Source organism: Paroedura picta, chromosome 11, assembly GCF_049243985.1.
Source record: "Paroedura picta isolate Pp20150507F chromosome 11, Ppicta_v3.0, whole genome shotgun sequence".
NCBI lineage: Eukaryota > Metazoa > Chordata > Lepidosauria > Squamata > Gekkonidae > Paroedura > Paroedura picta.
Genome location: NC_135379.1, coordinates 3,554,055 through 3,576,039, shown reverse-complemented (window position 1 = coordinate 3,576,039; position 21,985 = coordinate 3,554,055). Strand labels below are relative to the sequence as shown.

The 21,985-nt window shown below is 50.2% G+C and overlaps 1 protein-coding gene across 1 annotated transcript in view; it reads right to left on the bottom strand.

Annotated features, from left to right (window-relative positions):
- The window catches only part of CRHR2 (corticotropin releasing hormone receptor 2), a 108,819-nt gene extending 89,336 nt beyond the window's left edge, over positions 1-19,483 (bottom strand). Inside the window, exons 1-2 of the mRNA XM_077303638.1 lie at positions 19,287-19,483; positions 7,022-7,115 (exon numbers count right to left, since the gene is read on the bottom strand). Coding sequence (XP_077159753.1) covers positions 7,022-7,115; positions 19,287-19,355 — 163 coding nt within the window. The 5' untranslated portion in view covers positions 19,356-19,483. The remainder of the gene's footprint in view (positions 1-7,021; positions 7,116-19,286) is intronic.
- Between the last annotated feature and the right edge of the window lie 2,502 nt (positions 19,484-21,985).

The following is a 21,985-nucleotide window of genomic DNA, read 5'->3' as shown; positions in this document are numbered from 1 at the left end:
AGAATTGTGCATCTATGCGGGGGGCTTGTTTAGGGATCATAGGGGCTCTGCAGGGAGTGATATGCAGAAGTAAATTCATTGCACGGGTCTTAAATGGACCCCCAAATTGGGGTATTGATAAAGCTTGGGGATTCTTTCAAAGTTGAGAAACATCCATTCAAATTCCGTCATTAGGAAGGTTTTGATCGTCTCAAAATGGCGTACTTCTCCTCCTCTCTGCATAAAAGAACAGCTTAAGAGAAGTCTAAAGCACATTATGTGTACACATTTAAAAGGAGAGAGAGAGAGAGAGATGCTTCTCCCTATAACTGGCTTCCTTTGACTCATGTTGCAAGCAGAGCTATAAACAAGATAGGAAGAGACTGGGATAATTTTTCTTAACTGGGATAGATGAATTACTTTTCGATAAGCTCCTTGTTTCATCCTGTGCTGCAAAATGTATTATTTTGAATTATTCACCACTTTGATAAGCTTGTGAATTTATAATGTCAGGATGTTAAATATTTCAGAAAAGAAAGTGGAAGCGTTTCCAAGGCCCCTGCCGAGGAGTAATTCGGGATTGTTCCAAGACTCCTCTGCGTCCAATGGCAGAATGACAAGCCCATGTGGGTCAAGGGATGTAGCTTCCTTTTCTTGTCTGTCTGGTCTGGTCTATCTCCACTTCCAGAGCTTGTTCTTTAGAAAAGACCAGGCTTCTAGATCTCATGGTTGCAAAGAGAAGTCTGGGGAGGGGGGAACTCTAAGGGCAATTCCGCACTTTGAAAAAAATAGCGTTACGCCAGCACAATGGTGTAATGCTAAAAAACAATGCGCCTCCGGCCACTCCTCACCTTCTGGCCCTCTCACTTTTCTCTGCCGCCTTCTTGCACTTTCTTAGCACTCTGCATGCCTGCTTGAAATGGTGGAAGAGAGCAATGTGCTTTATGCGCAACTCTCCTCTGCCTGTCAGTCAAGCCAGATAGCCATTCACCTTTCTCCATGTTTTAAAGGGACAGCAATGCCAGATAATTTTTTAAGTAAAATTTCTCCATTGAGACACCGATGCATCTAATCATGGATCACTGGAATCATGGGAGAGTTGGTCTGATCCTGGCTTCTCTTTATGTTCTTATGCAATCAGAAGGCAGCACCAGGAGCCTCCCTGCAGAGGAACTGGCTGGCCCCTGTGTGAGCCAGGATGCTGGACTGGAGGGACCTTCCCTGGTCTGACCCAACTGGGCTCTCCTGATGTCCTTATGAAGGCCTTGGTCTCTCTTCCCTGTTGTTGGCCCTCCAGAGGAACTGGCTGGCCCCTGTGTGAGGCAGGATGCTGGACTAGAAGGACCCCTGGTCTGACCCAGCAGGGCTCTTCTTCATGGGTTTCAGGCAGAGGTCTTTTACATCGCCGACCGTCTGGTCATTTTAATTGGAGCTACCGGGGACTGAACCTGGGACCTTCTGCATTCTGTGCAGATGCTCTAGCCCCTCCTCTTACTTCAAGCCACCTCTCATAGGTCCGGACTGCCATCACCTCCTCCTAAGCAACGCCATGTCTCCCCTTGTCTCCTCTGCCTGATAACAGCTCTCCTCTGCCTGATAACAGCTCTCCGAGTGCTCAGGAAGAGGTCTTTCATATCACTCAAGTCCTCATTCCTCTAACTGGAGATGCCTGGGACTGACCCTGGAACTTTCTGCCTGTCAAGCAGGCAGAGGTCTTCCACACCCCCTGTCACCTGGTCCTTTTACCTGGCAGTACTGGAGATTGAGCCTGGAACCTCCTGCAAGCCAGCCAGATGCTCCAACGCTGAGTCAGAACTCCCCTCCAGTCATTTTTAATGTTACAACACCCCTACTTCAGCCAGCCCCAGCAGAAGTCCAGGACTTGAACTGGTTTCTACCCAGTTAAACAGATTTCTCCCGGAACAAATGGGTCTTCCCCGGCCCACGCACATGCACACGCGTGTGTCATAGATTCAGAAGCAAGGGTATTGCACAAAGCTTTTGGGAAGCATCGTTCACACTCCTCAGGCCCCTGAGAATTGTAAACCTGCAAGCAAAAGAGAGACGGGAGGAGAAAGATCCCTCTGTGTAAACTTTTATTTGCTCTCTTTTCAGCAGCAAAAACGTTGCCAATTTTTTTTTTGTTGAGATTTTGTTAAAACAATAGCCCTGGAGGGTTTTTAACACCATTTCCTTAATTGCCTCTGACAGGGCCTTGTTAGTGTTAGAAATGTGTGGGGCGAATGGGATTCGCTGGTGTTTTTTATGCTCAACAAGAAATGCCTGTTGGGAATTCAGGCAGCGGGCATGGAAGTTCAGGGGAAACCAGACGTAGACAGGCATACAGACAAACCAATGGGGTATTGATGGTGGTAAAGGGCGGAGCCTTGCCCTGTGATAGACGCGGAGCTGCCAGCAACTACAGTAGCCCTGCGTCATTTTCTCTCCTCCATGATGTACTGTGAGTAAAAGTATGATTATTACTATTACTTACTATTTATTTTGTTTCTTTTCGGCCTTTCTCACCAAGAGGGGCCCACAGCAACCTACATTATTCTGCTCTCCTCTATTTTATTTATTTATATTTTGACTTATAGGCCACCCCTTTCCAACAACCCTGAGAGGTAGGCCAGTTTTATATTGACTTTTTTTTGGGGGGGTGTAATTGCGCTTAAGCATGTTGTTAATTGCCCAGATGGACAGGTCAACTAGTACACCTCCTAGTGAACTAGTACACTGCACATCACCTCCTGTCTGGTCCTTTTAAGTGGAGATGCCAGGGATTGAACCTGGTCTACGTGCCAAGTGGGTGAGAGCCAGCTTGGTGTACTGGTTAAGAGCAGCAGCTTCTAATCTGGTGCGCCGGGTTTGATTCCCTGCCCCTCCACTTGCAGCTGGGTGACCCAGGGTTAGACACAGTCCTTTAGAGCTGTTCTCACAGAGCAGTCCTGTTAGAGCTCTCTCAGCCTCACCTCTCTCACAGGGTCTCTGTTGTGGGGAGAGGAAGGGAAGGTGATTGTCAGCCGCTTTGAGGCTCCTTTTAGCAATGAAAAACGGGATAGGAAAACCAATTCTTCTTCTATGGCTCCACTGGAGGCTTCCTGCTCCTTTAAGCACACGTCCTTCCCTGATTGCCTCCAAATGAAGAATAAAATTTAGTCAGTTAGACTGTTAGGACTATCTCCCTCCTCTCCCTTTACATGATTGTTCCTCTTTTCGGTAAAGCTATTTATACTTTAAGCAGCGAGTGCTCAGCCCTCCTTTGCACACTTAAACTCTGCCCACCACCTCAAAGCAGGACTTATGAAGTTGGCACAGTATGGATGAGAAAGATCACAATTTCCAAATTGAATGGGAAAAACAGCCTTGCTTGACTTCTCTCGATCACCCACTTTGAGTGTTCTTGGCACCAACTTCCAGGCTTTTGTGACTAACAAGCACTACCCTGTCAAGAGGTGCTACATTATATAACCGTACATAATGTGTAGATGCAATGTGAGGTTGCTTAAAAAAAAAAAATCCACATTGTAACATAGGAACGCAATTTAAAAAAAAAATAACTCAAGAAAATGAAGGCTTCAAACAAGACTGTGGCTCGTATATAAAAATAAAACTGTGGGAAGGGAGGGGAAAAAACCCAGGCAAGGAAACAGAAGCTGGAGAAAAGAAACGGAGATGTCGGAAAAGACAAGGGGGGTTGTCTGCAGCAGGGGTAGTCAACCTGTGGTCCTCCAGATGTCCATGGACTACCATTCCCATGAGCCCCTGCCAGCATTCGCTGGCAGGGGCTCATGGGAATTGTAGTCCATGGACATCTGGAGGACCACAGGTTGACTACCCCTGGTCTATAGGAAACCTCTCCAAACCCCACGGTGCCGTTCTGGTCTTGCATGCTCAGATCAGAACCGGCCTTCTGCTGGACAGAGTGGAGGGTACAAAAAAGCCGTAGGTGTTGGATCCGTGAGTCAAGGAACACAGAGGCCATGAGCTCTTCAGACTGCCCACTTCGGATCTGTTCAACATTGAGATTTTGCGCTTCAGGCCGCTTCGGAGCAATCTGTCTCCGAAGCAGCCCTGCTGCGGAGGTTTTTCTTCCGAAGCAGTCCGAAGAGCACACGCCTAGTTTAAACCAACTGGATCCCTAGTGGATCCTGCCACGAGCTGTCCAATCAGGCTGAGGCGAATACCTTTTGATCGACTGGCTCCCACGGGGAGGCCGCCAGATGGAGCCGATAGGGACCTCAGGATTTCCACCCTGCCTCGGATCTCAAGCCTGGTCCTTGGCAGATCTGTATATACAACTTGGTATCCGTGACGCGTCAAATGCCTCAACTGACCATCTGCCATGCAAACCTAAAATTTTGCAGGGATTCCAGTAGTCCCCAGCATCTCAGAAGGCAAGAAAGGTGTCCACCCGCCAACTCCCAGAAGTCAAGGACGTCCCCTCGCGTCCTCCATCCGCCCCAGGACCCTGAAAAACGCAGAACTCTTTATTTATTGTAGCGGCAAGAAAGCGTTAGATGTACAAGAAGAGAAACCCGTAGCCTCCCTGCTCCTCGCCCCCGCGACGAAAATGCATTGGGAAAAAACATCTCTGCCATCGTATCTTAGGAAGTACAAAAAGCCAATGAATATTTCAGCAGCTGAGACGTGAGAATGTTTTTAAGGCTGTGGCGAGAGGTCGACCTGCCTCGTGCACACGCGGGGATCTGCAGAGAGATTAAGGAAAGCACTCGGAGAAGAAACCGCTCCCGAGGGGAACATTCACAAGAACGGTCGCTTCTGCTGAACCAACACAACTCAGGATTCTTCCCGGTCTTCACGGCTCACAGTTCTTCAAGGAGGGCCTGTTCACACTGACCGTAGCCTTGGAGAGCCAGAGTGGTATAATTGTGGCGGACTTTAATCTAGAGAACCTGGTTCGATTCTCCATTCCTCCTCCAAGGGAAGCCAGCTGGGTGTTCTTGGGCCAGACATGGTTCTCTCAGGACTCTCTCAGCCCCACCTGCCTCACAAGGGGCCTGTCGTGGGGAGATGAGGGCAGGTGAGTGTAAGACCCTTTGAGACACAGGAAGCCTGCTGGGTAACCTGGGTAACCCCGCCCTTCCCTCTCTCTACCTCTCTATGCAATGGTTGAGGATATTCTGTTTCACTGTACCTGAGGAAGTGTGCCTGCACACGAAAGCTCATCCCTTTGCTGGTCTTTAAGATGCCCCTGGGACTCCAGTTTTGTTCCATTCCCTTCCGGATCCCAACTGTTTTGAAAGATGGTCTCTTGAACATTTGTACACTCTACAGAAAGCCACTGGCAGTCTTCAAGCAAAGGTTGGATACACACTTTTCTGGGATGCTTAGGGCTGATCCTGCGTTGAGCAGGGGGTTGGACTAGATGGCCTGTGTGGCCCCTTCCAACTCTATGATTCAGAAGTGTGGGGGGGGGAGGGGGGAAGGGAGGTCTTTGATCTCTGCAGGTCAGCCTGTTAGACAGAAAAACCTTCTCCAATGTCTGCTCCATGCACTTTAGCAACGGAAACTTGGAGGAAGAAATGGAGGCATGAGAAGAGATGGGGAGGGGGCGAGAAAGTTGATGGACAAACAGAATTTTAAAATACGGAGCTGAGAAGCAACCAAAACACACACACACACACACACACAACCACCTTTCCCAGATGGAGCATCTTTATATAATTGACCTACATAGACATACGCAGCATATGAATTTCTCAAAAAACGTCCCCTGGAGAACCAGCAAACCAGCTAATGAGGAACGCAAGATGCTGAATCTAACTAGCAGCGTTGTGGCAGCTCAAATGAATTCCTTTTTAACCCCAGATGGAATTGCTTCTAATACATTTTTTTTCAAGAAAAGGTTTCAGCCACATGCTTTTTTTTTTTAATATGTGGGTTAACAATCCCCAAATGCCAATGCGCAGGCACCGTAAATACTACAGCTGTTAAGCCCCTCCCCTTCTCCGTGGGAGGGGGGATCCCTTCTAGCCCAGTTCCGGTACCCCCTGCCAGCTCCAAACAGTGACGGCAGAAAAGAAAGGAAGAGACACGAGCCATTTTGTGTTTGGCACTAGGCTGCTTCCAGTAGGAACCCAGGGGAGCTCTAGGAATCACCGGAAAACCCAGCAAGTCCTAGACCTTCCCGATGACACTTCCGGGTTCTTACCAGAAGTGAACCAGTATCCCAACCCGCATCGTGGCCTCTAGGGCTGCCAGCTCCCCCTTGATTACTGATAGGGGGTGTGGTGGTGGTGGTGGGGGGGTACGGCTGCCAGCTGCCTGGGGAGGACAGAGACCTGAGTGGGGTACGAAGCCACAGAGTCCCCCCTCCAAAGCAGCCATTTTCCCCAGGGGAAATTATCTTTGTAGTCTGGAAAAGAGCTGTAATTCTGGGGGATCCCCTGGTCTCTCCTGGAGGCTGGCATCCCTGGTGGGTCCCTTCATATCCCTTACAACAACCCTCCTACCAGTTATAAGGCACTCTCCCCCCCCCCAATGGACTTTCTAATGAACTCCACCCAGACACAGGAAAGACACTTCCTAGCTCTAGTCCAGGGGTAGTCAACCTGTGGTCCTCCAGATGTCCATGGACTACAATTCCCATGAGCCCCTGCCAGCATTTGCTGGCAGGGGCTCATGGGAATTGTAGTCCATGGACATCTGGAGGACCACAGGTTGACTACCCCTGGTGTAAACGATGCCGTTCTAACTGTGTGACCATGGGGAAATGTTTCTCTCCAGCGTCCAGGTTTCTGAGCTACGCCGCCTCTAAATGTGCAGGTTCCATTGTGCTACTGCTAATTTTAGTGATTTGATGCTGTTTTAATTGTTATATCCCATTGTCGTGAACCGCCCCAAGCCTGATCACAGAGAGAGATGGCGTACAAGCCGCAATAACAACAATAGCCATAACTATAATAAACCAAATCCACGATGCATCGGCCACGCCCTCTTTTCACAGTCAGTTTTCGTTGCCACATCTTGAAGCAGTCAGTTCCGCAGGTTAATGACATCACAGGAAGTTGTTTTTTACCTGTTACGTTATGATGAGATGCCAGCGCTTCACAGTACCTCTCCAGCAGAGTGGAAAAGGGCAGGGTCATCAAGGAGTTACACCGCAAAACCAGCTGGGCAGGGGGGAAAAGAGAAAAGCGGGTGTTAAGTGGGAGAATTGAAGAGAAAAGGGAAGAATAAAAGCCTGAGTGCCTGATTTTCTTCTCTGTCTTCACGAGCTCAGACCAACCACAATACGAGACTCCTAGAAGTTTCGAAAGAATCTTTAAATCTACTAATCTAACAACATGGGGAAAATTAAGAACCACACAGGCATTTCATTGCAACTTCTGCATGAAGGACCTCAAAATACGAAAGCAGTTCTTCCCCATTTTCCAAATAACTGGATTTTAGTCAAGGGAAGCGCACAGACATCCAGTGGTAGATAAGCCCAGGCAGAGAGACTCAGATTTGGTGGGTTTAGAACAAAAATGAATCTTTGCATTTCTTCACAACTGGTTCGTTGTCTGCCTTTCAAAATCTCGCTCTTTGGAAGCCTGATGTTGGAAATCCATCTCCCAGACTCCATTTCACCTACATTCTTGGCAGGAAATGGGATCTTATGGGGTTATACCCCACTGAGGTCCCCTGCCCTTCTCCAAAATCCGCCTCCCACCCTGCTCCACCCCAAATTTTCCTACTCACAGGTGGCAAACCTAAAATCTCAGCCCTCCCGAATTCTCCTCTCTCCCCTCAGAACAGATGCAAGCTCCTTCCTTTAAGCTTCGGATCCCAATCTGCATTTCTCCGAGTAGCCACAGATCGAGAAATTTATTCTTGGCGCATCATGTTCAGCGTGCACATAGCCCTGGCCACATTTGCGCCGCAGGTCACTTTTGTGGACGGGCTCAGGAAGAGTTTTGTACAAAGTTGTTCGGAGGTGAGATCAGGCGTGTGGAGAACCCCTGCCGGCTAGGCCACCCAACAACGAGGTGCGCCTTTTGTGCGTGAGTCAGCCGGCAATTTTAAGGCATGTGCCAAAGCGCAAGGTGGAGGAACAGGGGCTAATTTTGTAGTGGCAAAGTGCTCTGAATAGTCCCTCTCTGCATGTTCCCAGCAGAGGCAGCCTTGGGAACAATGTGAGAACGCCAGCCTGAGTTCCCTGCCAGGCCGGCGAGAAAATGCAAAATGGGGGGGGGGGGGAGCTTTCCCACCTGTAATACGACAATTAACCCCAAGTTTTAAAAATCATAGATTTGCTCATATGATGTAACCACATTGTCGTTTCAATGGAATGCCTGCAGAGAGGCATAAATGTGCCATTGAGAAATGTCTTTCTCTGTTCATACGTATTGGTTGTGAATGTTTCCATATGCAGTTTTCTTGCTCATTTCAGGGCGGGGTTTGAACAATCCCACAGGATTCTGCCAAAGCTTTCTTTATCCTGGGCCCTGCCCTTGGGGGCTGTGCTTTCACACCGGTGAAAATAGGCCATTGCTATCCACTTTGGCAACAGACAACTGGTTGCAAGGGGTTCTTGCCATTTCCCACACGGTAAAATCCCACTGCGAAATTCATTGAAAGTGGATTCACACACACTAAATAATCCACCTTACTCGTCCGACCTCCCCGTCAGATTTGTGTGAGAAGAATCACCATTTTGCCTTCCATTTTTCATTTATTATTAACATCATATTTATTTATTAACATCATATTTATTTAGATTGCAAACTTAAATGGACTCCGGGGAATGGTAGAGGACAGGAAGGCCTGGAGGATCATTGTCCATGGGGTCGCGATGGGTCGGACACGACTTCGCACCTAACAACAACAATTTATTTATATATATTTATTTATTTGGCTTTTATCTCTCCACTCCCCACAAAGTGGGCTCAGGGCGGTTTAAAGGTAAAGGTAAAGGTCTCCCCTGTGCAAGCACCGAGTCATGTCTGACCCTTGGGGTGACGCCCTCTAGCGTTTTCATGGCAGACTCAATACAGGGTGGTTTGCCAGTGCCTTCCCTGTTCATTACTGTTTTACCCCCCAGCAAGCCAGGTACTCATTTACTGACTTGGGAAGGCTGAGTCAACCTTGAGCCGGCTGCTGGGCGGTTTACATAGTCGCAATAAAACACAGTATTAAAATCAACCTATACAGCTGAAACCTTAAGAAGAAGAGTTGGTTTTCATACCCCCACTTCCCAGTGCCCGGTGGAGCCTCAAAGCGGCTGACAATCGCCTTCCCTTGCTCACCGCACAACAGACACTCTGTTGTGGGGTAGATGGGGCTGAGAGCGCTCTGACCGAATTGCTCTATGAGAACAGCTCTAACAGGACTGTGACTAGCTGAAGGTCACCCAGCTGGCGGCATGGGGAGGGGGAGCGGAGAACACAAACCTAGCTCTCCAGATTCGAAGCTGCTGCTCGGCTTAACCGCTTAAAACATAAAAAAGCCAGTATAATCCCCACCCCCGCATCCCCAGCCAGATGTCTGAACAGCTCCCCCCCCCCTGCACAGCTGGTGCCTGCCTGCTGTGAGACTAGAATGCCTCCAAGCCATTCCAGCAGCCCCTTTTGCTTCCCTCCCCACGGCCTCCAGGCATCTGGCCAGACAGCCTGCTGGTGTCGACGGATGGCCACCCATTGACAAGAATAACTGGGTGTCATCTGCATATCGGTGACAAACCAGCCCAAACCTCCAGATCAGGGGTAGTCAAACTGCGGCCCTCCAGATGTCCATGGACTACAATTCCCAGGAGCCCCTGCCAGCGTTCGCTGGCAGGGGCTCCTGGGAATTGTAGTCCATGGACATCTGGAGGGCCGCAGTTTGACTACCCCTGCTCCAGATCTACTGGGTGCGGGAGCGCATGCAGATCTTAAATACACATTGGGGAGAGTATTGCTCCCTGCGGGACCCCCCAAGAGAGGGTACTCCCCCCCAGCCTTGGAGAAAGGACTGCAGCCATCTGAGGGCTCTGCCTTGGAGCCCTGTGTCAGGTAGGTGATGGGTCAAGAGCTCGTGGTCAACCACGTTGAACGCTGCCACCGCCTGGTCCGGCAAGAACACTAGCGCCAACCTGCCTAGATCCCCCCCTGCCGCCGGCTTTCACCAGCCACGAGGGACACGGGTTCAGGGGGCCCGTAGGCGTTCTTTGACGCATCTGGTGCACCACACCTCTTTGGATCCTGAAACTCTGCTGCTCCTGTTGCACCGGGAGCCCCACAGCGCTTCTGACCCGGCTGTGCTTTATTCCGGTCAAGCCAACAGCAGCATGAGGTCCAATTGGACAGAGGCGTGATGCAGCACCATCCCTTTGGGAAGCTTTTATGTGCAGCGGACAATTTTCCAGGCCGAGGTGACCTCCCCGAGTTGTAAAAGACTTGCACTGCTTTTCTCAAAGCCATTCAGATGTGTCAAGATTCCGACTGAATAATTTAAAGTCCTCTCTGGGGTTTGTTTTGAGGGTGGGCAAAACGATGCAAAATAGAATGGGCTGCCAGGAGGCAGCTGATGAGGTTATCTTCAGGCAAGTTACCCCAGTAATAAAGCCACTTGGGCAACCTTTAAGGCTGCATAAGATGGCTTGTAGCATTGCTATTTATTTACTTCTTTATAACCTGTCTTTCTCTCCATTGAGGAGCCAGAGTGACGTAAAATCGCCCTCCTTTCCTTCCTTTTACCTTCTCAACAACCCTGTAAGGTAGGCAAGACTGAGAGAAGCCAAGGACCCAGGATCACCCGGAAGCTTCTATGGCAGAGGGGAGATCCGAACCAGGTTTCCCAGGTCCTATCCAAGGGAGGCCAAATGGTAGCTCTCCAGATATCCATGGACTACAATTTCCATGAGCCCTGCTGGCATGCTAGCTTTCCTCTTTATGGGGAGTGGAATTCCTTTTTCAGAAATTCGCTCCTTTTAACAGTATAGCCATGGATCGCTCTGATTCTTTTCCTCAGAGTTCCTTTTGGAATTCTCTTTGGAGCATTCTAAGTCGACTGACCGAGCAGCCAAAATTCCCAGAATTCCTAGCAAGCTGCCATGACAGTTTGGGCTGAATAATGCTAATGTCAACTTGCAGCGTAGACCGGTTCACAAAGTGGGATTTGGACCAATTCTGATCAGCATCAGGCACCGAGAAAGAATTAAATAATTAGCAAGCACCAAGCCGCCACGAACCGAACACAGTGTGCTTTCCTGCTTTGAGGGAAAAGGACCCTTACAGGCTTCGTTCGCCCGCCAACACGCTGCAGGGCAAAATTACCACTTTCACTCCCAAATCTGCTCTTTTTTTTTATTTGAATGTAAGCAAATTGCTGTTCCTACAGCCACGAAACAAACACGGAGCCCGAAAACATCAAAGTGGCTCCCTGCGTTCCCATTAACAGGCACTTACTGCTCCAATTTCTTCACACCTGGGGCAACATTTAGTCCAAAATTTGGTCCAAGATGCGGTGTTAATGATGGTCTCGGCCAGATCCTATTACTCAAGAGGGCTCAGAAGCATGTCGGGGTATACAAAGTCCTGTTTAAGATCTGAGCCCCCCTCCCCTGTTAGATTAATTAAAATCTCCTGTGAAGGGGGTTTCAATTTTTTTAAGGAGGTTCGCAAACTAGTTCTCCCCCCCCCCCCGCTCCTTTAGACTTCCTTGCCAAATGAAAAGCAAAGCTAGATTTCCCACATTCATTTAGGCCGAATGTTTCTTCCAGGTTCTTTTAACGTGCTGCAACACACACACACAACCCTCCCTGGTGGGATCTTTCTGTGCCGTTATGTAACAAGAAGATGCTCGTGTTATTTTCTATGTGGCAGGAAATATCCCAATGGAACTAGAAAGGTGGAAAGCCAAAAACCATCGCTGCACTTTAAGGGACGTTTTGTGGCGGAAAGCAGAGGGGGAATCAAGTGGTGCTGCAGGCGAGTTTTAGAAGATGCTCCAGGTCAGGGGAACCCGCCCAACTTGCAGCTTGTTGGCACCACTGTATCGGTTGTCGACTTTCCTGGTGCCTGTCGAATGTTTTTAGAAAAAGCTTTTGCCCTGTGAGGCTTCAGAGTGGCCCCTGGAGTTTCGAGAGGCTGAGCAGCTTTCTTTAAAAGGTTGCTTTGGCAGCAGCTGCGGCAACAGCGTACGAATCTTTGCTGTGTAACTGAAGGGAGACTGTGGCGGCCATTTTGTGCCTGGCTCTACCTCCTGCAGTAGCCATTTTGTGACGGTGCCCAGAATTCCAAAGAATTCCAAAGAATTCCAAAGAATTCCAAAGAATTCCAAAGAATTCCAAAGAATTCCAAAGAATTCCAAAGAATTCCAAAGAATTCCAAAGAACAGGGTCAAAGAAGGCATAGAACGCAAAAATAGGATTGTAATAGGATGCTTAGGGCTGATCCTGCGTAGAGCAGGGGGTTGGACTAGATGGCCTGTATGGCCCCTTCCAACTCTATGATTCTATGATTCTAATATATATTTTTACTTGCATCATAAGTACAATTTGCCAGGTGCCCCCAGATGTCCCTCCAGAAGTGGGACAATCTGGTCACCTTATAAAAAGTCCAAAGAAGCCAAACTGGGAAATATACCTAGTAGCAGGGACAGGAGACTCGAAAGCCCAGTGTGACGGACAGCGCTGAAGGGACAGCGAGTGAAAGGCTAATTATTCGTTGAAGCAGAGAGCTTGAGGCGCAGGCTGCTCCAAACACTGTGAGGGAATTGCTATTAGAGCTGTGGGCTGGAGGAAAATTATTTTGATGCCGTTTCTGACAGAACCCGTATCTAGAGAACACCTGTCTGGGCCTTAGCTGAGAAGCAACACCTCTGAGGAGAATTTTTAGAGAACAGAATCTTTTCTAAACGTGTTTAAAACAGATCTACAGAGTCGGGAGGACTGGGGGAGATATTTGGCAGAGGGATTTGGGGGAGCAGTGCAACACTTCCAAATCAGGCCGAAAAGAAGGGGGAGGAATCTAGGACCAATCATTCTCTCTCAGTCTACCTGATAAGATGATTGTGAGGATAAAAATCTCAGAACTTGGGTGGAACTGACTTCATCCGTGTTTGTGGCCATTCATTTTCTAGATTGAAATGTTACGATTGTAGGATCTCTGCAGGTTAGTATCGCTGTGTGTCTGGATAGGCTCGCCTGCAATTCTAGCTCCCTTCTTCATGGTGCTCGCTGGATAACACTCAAAAGCTGGAACTTTCAGCTACCAAACTGCTGGCTATACCACGCTTATGGAAACAATTGCCCCGTGCCCATGCTCTACCCACAGCTGGCAGCAAATCCGATTTTTAACACCCAGGGAAGCCGCCACGGCGCACGTAGCCCTCGGATGGATTGGAACATATTAACGGCCGGACTTATCTGCTGACCTCACACCCGGACAATATTTCATTCTTTCGGCTGACAAACAGAAGTACCGAGGAAAATTGGGAACAGAAAGAAGCCAGAGGACAGAGGGGGAATATTAAAGGAATATTAAAGATGATCTCGGCAGGCGAAGAGCAAACGTCTCCAAAGATTACCTGAGAGTTCATGTCACACTGGGGTGTGTGTGTGTGTGTGTGGTATGCTCCAAATGTGAAAACTCAGCAGGTTCTGGTAGTTTCAGGGCCAGAGAACCAAACTGAGCATTGTCAGACCTCAGACTAGAAACCCCCCCCCCCAAATGAGTCCACACTCCTAAACGGTGCGGGTTTCTTTTCTGAAGTCAGGAAGCACGCAATCTGTTTTTTTTGCACCAAGTCAGCAAAAAGCAGGAGCAGACCAGGGGAGCTCATTACAGCTGGGGGGGGGGGAACACCTTTGAGAATACCACCTGGTGAGGCTTCCTGGCCTTTTGGCTGAGATCAAGCGAGAGGCAATTCAAACGCTTAATAGGATTTGCGGAATAAGCCGTTCCGTCTGCAGATGTTGTTTGGTGGCTCCGATGGGGGGGGGAAGGGGGGAGGACTTACATGTGCCTCAGTAACAGCACAATCCTCAATCGATGTCCCTGGGAGTATCAACGGGGACGAAGCTGCCTTATGCTGAATCAGAGCATCCCTCCATCAAGGTCAGTTCTGCCTACACAGCGACTTTCTGGAATCTCAAGCAGAGAGAGGCTTTTAATCTCCCCTCCTGCCTGGGCCTTTAAGTGGAGATGCTGGGGATTGAACCAGGGATCTTCTGCAGGCCAAGCAGAGGCTCTACCACCGAGCCAGGAGGCTGGTCTAGGTGGACTGATCCAGCAGGGCTCTTAGGAAGGCCTCAGACTCTCTACCCTGTTGGCTGTCCAGATTGACCAGTATGTGAGATGGGATGCTGGATTTGATGGACCCCTGGTCTGATCCAGCAGGGCCCTTTTTATATTCCTGTCAGGGGAAGGCCCTGGCTTCTTTGCCCCATTGTTGGCCCTGCAGAGGAACTGTTTGGCCGCTGTGCAAGATAGGAAGTTGGATTCGATGGACCGCTGGTCTGATCCAGCAAGGCTCTTACATAGTTGTTCTTACATAGCTGATGTTCTTACATAGCTGGCTTTGTCTGCCATCGTGCACATGCAGAATCGTGTTCTTGAGCACTTGCTCAGAATCTCATGTTGAGCTGATGACAAATTTCTCTTCGGAAATAGCATCCAGTTTTGCAGTTCAGCCAAGTGTTCGACGACAGACCTGTTTGTTAGTTACCAATTCCGGCATCCTCCCCAGGATTGCCTGTTTTCGGCCCTGCCCACTCCAGCATCCTCCCCTATATATCTGCAGATAGACATTACAAAAACACCACAAACTCCCAGGACTCTCCCCGAAAAGCTGCCTATTGAACCTCTGCCTGTTGCAGGATATGGGGAGAGTTTTCTTACAAAGATGCCTCCATGGGGGATTTTGAACACCTGAAACTGTCCTTTACTGAGTCAAACTGAATCAAAGAATCCTAGAGTGGGAAGGGGCCACGCAGGCCATCTAGTCCACCCCCCTGCTCAGTGCAGGATCAGCCTCAAGCATCCAGGAGAAGGATCTGTCCAGCCGCTGCTTGAAGACCACCAGTGAGGGGGAGCTCCCCACCTCCTTAGGCAGCCCCTTCCACTGCTGAACTATTCAGACTGTGAAATTTCCCCCCTGATATCTAGCTGATATCGTTCGCCATGTGGTTTAGAGTCACTTCTGTGGATACTCTCCTCTGTGGCCAACATGATCCTGTCCCTGCTTTCCAAATCCTTCAAGAGAGCCCTCCTGTCCCCTCTCCCCCTCCTCTTCTCCAGGCTGGACATTCCCAAGTCCCTCTTCCTTTCCTCCCAGACAACCGGACCATCCTCGTTGCTCTCCTCCAAACCCTCTCCATTCTGTCCAAGTCCTTGTTGAAGTATGGGAGGCCCAGTGCAAAATTACCAGCCCAGTAGAGAAAAGCCCTGCCAGAAACTGGACCGTTTCAAGATGCAATAAACAAACTCGCTCGGGGTCTTTTTCTTAATTTTATTTTCCTTGCAGCGACCCGCAAAGCGATGGTTTCTGCTAAGCAGCTTCCATCTGTTGTGGTCTGAGTAAAAACAAATTTACAGGATTTCACTAGTAGCAAAAGGCTTATATGAGTAATCATTCTAATCCAAAAATGCAGTCATAGTACGAGCCTGCAATATATAAAGCACGCGCCACAATAAAGGAGACCTAGTAGGAATCAATAAGTACCAAGGTATACATTCGGATTTTCTACAAACCCAAAATAACAATTTATATAAAACCACTATCAACATCCGCATTGTCTACTCAGGCTGGCAGCAGCAGACCAGCGTCTCAGGTTGAGGTCTAGGGCAGGGGTGGTCAACCTGTGGTCCTCCAGATGTTCATGGACTACAATTCCCACAAGCCCCTGCCAGCATTCGCTGGCAGGGGCTCGTGGGAATTGTAGTCCATGAATATCTGGAGGATCACAGGTTGACTACCCCTGGTCTAGGGCATCACCGACTATTTGCTCATTTCTAACTGGTGGTGGCTGGAATTGAACCTGGGATCTGTGCTCTCCCACTGATCCACAGCCCCTCCCACAAAGATGCCTTACACCAAATCAGTCCCCCAAGGCCAATATTGTCTACTCAGGCGGGCAAGTAGCTCTCCAGGTTCTCCAGTAGAGGACTTTCACATCACCAATGCTTCCTTTAAGAGGAGACACTGGGGATTGAACCTGGGACCTTCTGGATGCCAAGAAGATGCTCCACTACTGAGCCACGGCTACTCTTGGGCAAGGAAAACACCAAAGAACAGACCAATTCTCGTGAGGACAAAAGTCAAGGACTCCTTCACACATTGCATAGCCTTTAATCCAGAGTTGCCACCGAGGGATTCCCCAAACAAGCCACAGCTAACCCTGGCTCTCTGGACCATTGAGGACATCGTAAATCGTAAGGAACTGGATTTCTCAGGTGCCAAATATCTCCTCCAGGGCTGCATTCCCACTCCCAGCATTGTGCAGTGCTTGATTCACAATTTACCGCAGTTTCTCATGTGGTCAAATAATCAAAGAGGGTTTTGATTTCTAGGATTTCTAAGGTTTACGCAATAGCACAACCTGTGAATGCAGCCCTGGCCACCCAACCAGAAGGCCGCCTCTGAACACACCAGACAAATGTTCTTTTTGGCATTTGTGACTTCAATGCTAAGGAAATGAGTCTTTGAATCACGTACTTAAGGACATAACAGACCTGGACTTTCTGGTCAGGCAGGCTAGCGGAACAGGAGTCGTTTCCTGCTTCTCTCTTCTCACAACATTCACAGATGTGTCTCAGCGCCACACAACACAATGGCCCGCTGTATTCTTGCTCCCGCTACCACAACCTTCTGAGAACACAATCTTCTTCCCCACCCACCCCACTAACAGGTTAGGGTTCGCGTCTTCCCGGGAGGAGCCAAAAAATACAAAACAGGACACACAATGCATTGCAATTGTGCCAAAGAAAGCCCACTATGTAAGAACAACACAACTACATAAGAGTTGATACAAGATGGGGAAAATTCATTCAATGATTTCAAAGCACAAACACAACACTGTCATATCCCAAAAGCCTGTAACTGCAGGAATGCCACTGAAAAACCCAAACCCAAAGGAAGAACTGGTAAAGCCGAGGTTTCGCTTAGAGCCGCTTCCTTACTAAACCGAAAGTTTTGCTGCACAAGCTCCAAGAGGCCTCTAAACGTTGTGCCCTAAGGCAGGGGTAGTCAACCTGTGGTCCTCCAGATGTCCATGGACTACAATTCCCATGAGCCCCTGCCAGCATTCGCTGGCAGGGGCTCATGGGAATTGTAGTCCATGGACATCTGGAGGGCCACAGGTTGACCACCCCTACAAGGAATATCTTCAGGATTTGATTGCAGAGTCATAATTCCTACAGCCTGTGAAGGATCATGAGGTAGGTCCAACCTGGGTTGGGTACTGCGGTGGCCTTCCTTCGGGTAGTGAAAAGCGGGATATAAAACCTTCTTCTTCTTCTAGTTCCATATGGAACGAATAAATAATGGAAGTGTGTGACGCACAGGAGCGACAGCAAAAGTGAGACGATCTTTGAGTTCGGTGGCGCCTTGAAGACCAACCCAGTTTTAGTCTAGGCATAAGCTCTCGTGCGCATGCGCTCTTTGTCACATACCCAAAGCCCAAGTGAGAAGCTCCCATGTCCATGTCCTCCTCGGAAAAGAGTTAAAATTCTACTGAAAGATGAGTGGATCAATCGCGCCCCGTCTTACCGTGCACAATTCTCCTATTAGCACATGATCCATGCCCAGGGCTTTTAATTTGTTATCTTCCCCCCTACCCCCCTCGTAAAAAGCACATAGGCGATCCAAGCATCGTCGCCATTAGGGGTGTCTACGGCGGCCGTTCCAGGCCAATTCGGACGCTGCTGCACACAACCCTAATCGCCATCACGTTGTATTCTAAGCACAATCGTTACCATTTCACAAGAGACTTGATTAATTTCTTTTTTACTTCGTCAGCTATTTCAACTCAGGCTTTTATTGCTACCAGGACATAAAACCAACATTTTACACTTTTTTTGTTTGCTAAACAGGAATCAAGATAAATGTCTCGAAGCCAATTATGTTCTATTTGGGAAACGTTGGAAAGTTCTCTAGTTTTCTCCCCGCCAGAAATGGTTGCAGTGGTTAAGCGTGTTGGGACTATGATTTGGGAGGCCTGGGTTCGAATCCCCATTCGTGCCAGGAACTCTTGCAGCCTGGCCTACCCCACAGGGATATAGAAACCCGTGGTCCAGATTCTTCCTATAGCAAGCATATCTCCCCCAGAAACTGGAAGCAAAGATCTCCAGTTGAGATGGTATAGATCCACAATATACTAAGGGAGTGTTTCCGGTGAAGGTTGCCAACCTCCAGGTGGGGCCTGGAATTCTCCTGGAATTGCAATGACTCTCCAGGGCACAGAGATCAGTTCCCCCGGAGTAAACAGCAGCTTTGGAAGACGGGCTCTCTGGTAGAGCATTGATTTTGGGTGAAATCTCTCTCCAGATCCACCCTTTCAGGAATTTCCCAGGCTTGACAACAACATTTGCAACCCTGTAAGAATCTCCCTCCTCTTCCCGCTGCCTTGCTTGAGGCCTGAGTGATCCAAGTTCAAGAAGTCATCCTCCAAGCAATGGCATAGGTTGCCAACCTCCAGATGGTAGCTGGAGGTCTCCTGGTATTACAGCTCACCTGGGGAAGATGGTTGCTTTGGAGGGGGAATTGTACCCCACTGAAGTCCCACCCTCCCCAAAGGCCGCTCTCCTAAGGCTCCATCCACCCCCCCCCCCAAATCTCCAAGTATTTTCCAACCCAGAGTTGGCAACCCTACAGGAGCATAATCTTGGGATCGCCACTAGAAGTTGCACCGGGAGGTCTGCATAGAGAGGGCGATTCCAATTTCTTGCAGAGGTTACGACCCCCACTCCCCCTCTCCAAGAATTCCTGGGGGGCTTCTTCCAATATGCCTAATTCTTTTTTGAATGGAACATAAGGGGGGAGGGGGATTGATGCGGGGGGGGGGCTCTAAAGGGAGGAAGAAATCAAGTTGATTTGTGGCAGGGCTACCTGGCCGGGATATCTCCTTACTCCACCTGCCACCTCCAAAAGAGAGTGCACCTGAGCACGTGCAGAGGGGAATTCACACCTGCAAGCGGGGGTCGCCCTTTCGACCCAAGGGGCTCTCTGGACACTCATTTTCAAAGGGCTGAAGAACGGCGGAAAGGGGGGGGGGGCGGGGGGAAAACCCCCTCCCCTCCTCCCCCCGACGGGGATCCCCATGGCAAGCGGTGTGTGGGGGGTCTCCCCCCAAGCAGCCCCAAGCGCCGGGCTCCACTTACCGGCAGCAGCAGGAGGAGGAGGAGGGCGGCGGGGAGCGCTCGCAGGCTGCGCCCCGGCTGCCTCCCCATCGGGCCGGCCGGCTCCGCGGCTCCGTCCTTCGCCTTCACCGGCAGCACATCGCGCCGCCGTCCCAGCCCGAGCCGGCCGCGCTGTCCGCCGCGCAACCCCCGACGCCGCCGCCGCCGCCCGGCTCCCTCCGGCCCCACTGCGCCGTCTCCGGCCCAGCGCGCCGCTCCGGCACTGGCGGGCCGGCCGGGGGGCGGGCCTTGGGCGGGCGGGAGCGCCTCTGAGCGCGTGCAGAGTTCTGCAGCGCCTGCGGATGGGAGGGGGGGGGGCTGGGAGAGATGCGCCCTGGAGCCCGGCTGGAGAAGCCAGCCTCCCGGTGGGAACTGGGGATGCCCCGCAATTACAGCTCACCTCCAGAATACAGGGACCGGTCCCCATATGATAGGGATGCCAGCCTCCCGGTGGGAACTGGGGATGCCCCGCAATTACAGCTCACCTCCAGAATACAGAGACCGGTCCCCATATGATAGAGATGCCAGCCTCCCGGTGGGAACTGGGGATGCCCCGCAATTACAGCTCACCTCCAGAATACAGAGACCGGTCCCCATATGATAGAGATGCCAGCCTCCCGGTGGGAACTGGGGATGCCCCGCAATTACAGCTCACCTCCAGAATACAGAGACCGGTCCCCATATGATAGAGATGCCAGCCTCCCGGTGGGAACTGGGGATGCCCCGCAATTACAGCTCACCTCCAGAATACAGAGACCGGTCCCCATATGATAGAGATGCCAGCCTCCCGGTGGGAACTGGGGATGCCCCGCAATTACAGCTGACCTCCAGGGGAGCCGACTTCTTTATTCTGAGCCCAGTTTCCCTGGGTGCTGACCTCTAGATGGGATCTGGGGATCCCCTGGATTGACAGCTCATTCCCAGACTCTAGAGACCAGGTCCCCTGGAGATCGGGATGCCAGCCTCCAGGTGGGGCCTGGGGATCCCCCAGGAGGGCAGCTCATCGCCCAACTTGAGATCCTTCCACTAAGCCACTCTACCTCCCCCCCCCCGCACCCCTGGGAGAGGGGGACATGTGGTGTTGGGATCAACATTGGGGCAGTGGCAGCCCAGAGCCCCAATCCAAGGCCTCTGCTTCACCCCACCTCCCTGGAGAGTTGCTGAGAACATGCAGATCCATAGGAAAATACAGGGAGGGGGGCTCTGGCCCTTACATGGAGGGGCTCAGTTTTCTGCTGTCCCTTGAGAAGCAAGAGTTCCCTCCCCCTCCTCTCCAATTGCCTGGCTCAGGAGTCTCTTGTCTGCACTCTCTTTAAGATGCCCCGTAGAACTCCTGTGGGATATGTTTCTGTAGGAACAACTGCTCCCCCACCCCCTTCATGCTCTGTTTACCCAGCTGCTATTTCAATATTTCAGCTTCCCTGCCCTTACCCCAGAGAAGAATCCAGCGCTGAAAGGGATCCTGTCAGTATTTCAATCCTGCGTTTGTTTTCTTTTGAAAGACATTGGCTATTATTAGAAATGTGTTGTGCCCTTTCTTTTCTGGGGAGAATTTGTTTTTAGATCAATGGAGACGTCCTTCTGTTTGCATTTCAGGCCCGGTAGGGAGGCCGCCCCCCCCCCCCACCCCGTCCTTGCAGGTGGCAACAGCAGAGCGAAGATGCCAAAAGGGAGTTGGTTCTTGGGGCACAGCAAAACCATGTCCAGGAGGCAGGTAAAAGGCCTTATGACTCTTTTTTTGGATGAAAAGCAAATATCAGAGGGTACAGTCGTTGGCAGAGTTTAATTCTGCAATGAGGGTCGAAAATACTTTCATTGTGAAGAGAAACAAATCTGGGTAGAAAGGAAAAAGAGAGATCTAACTAACTGTCTAACTATTCTGTTCTGTCTGTTCAGGAGGCAAGGAGAGAGGGGGATTTTTGGTGGGGGGGATCACTGGGGCATGAAATTGGGGTCACCGTTGGTGGGCAGGGAGTTGTCAGTTCCTGCATTGAGCAAGGGGTTGGACTAGGTGACCCTGGAGGTCCCTCCCAACTCTATGATTCTAAGTGTGCTCAAAGGAGCTGGAAGAATCCACTTCAGCCAATCAGGACACAGGAGATTATCTGGAGAAAAAAACCCAGGAAGTTCCTGATCTAAATATGCTAAATACACCTCTTTTCTGATGCCCCCTGCAGGACATCCCCCATATTCTGTTCAGTCATGCATGCTACGAACTTCTTTCATCCTTCATCCAAGTGAGCATGCTGCAACTAAGGATGCCAGCCTCCAGGTGGGACCTGAAGAACCCTCCAAATTACAGCTCATCTCCAGACTGCAGAGATCAGATTCCCTGGAGAAAGTGGCTGCTTTGGAGGGGGGATTCTGGGGCATCATCTCCTGCTGGGGTCCCCCCCTTGCCTAAATGCTCTTTTTCCAAAGTCTCCATCACTAAATCCTGTGGGATTTCCCAAGACTACTGTACAGGCCGTTCCATAAGGTGAAGGCGTGGAGGGGCAGCCGTTGATTTTGCCCTTTGCAGGGTGGCACGGCAGAAGACCCTGGTGGGATGAATGAAGCTGTTATGATGGAGTAAAGGAGGAGCGAAGCAGCGGCTGTGGCAGGAATAAATAGAATCACAGAATCTTAGAGTTGGAAGGGGCCATACAGGCCATCTAGTCCAACCCCCTGCTCAACGCAGG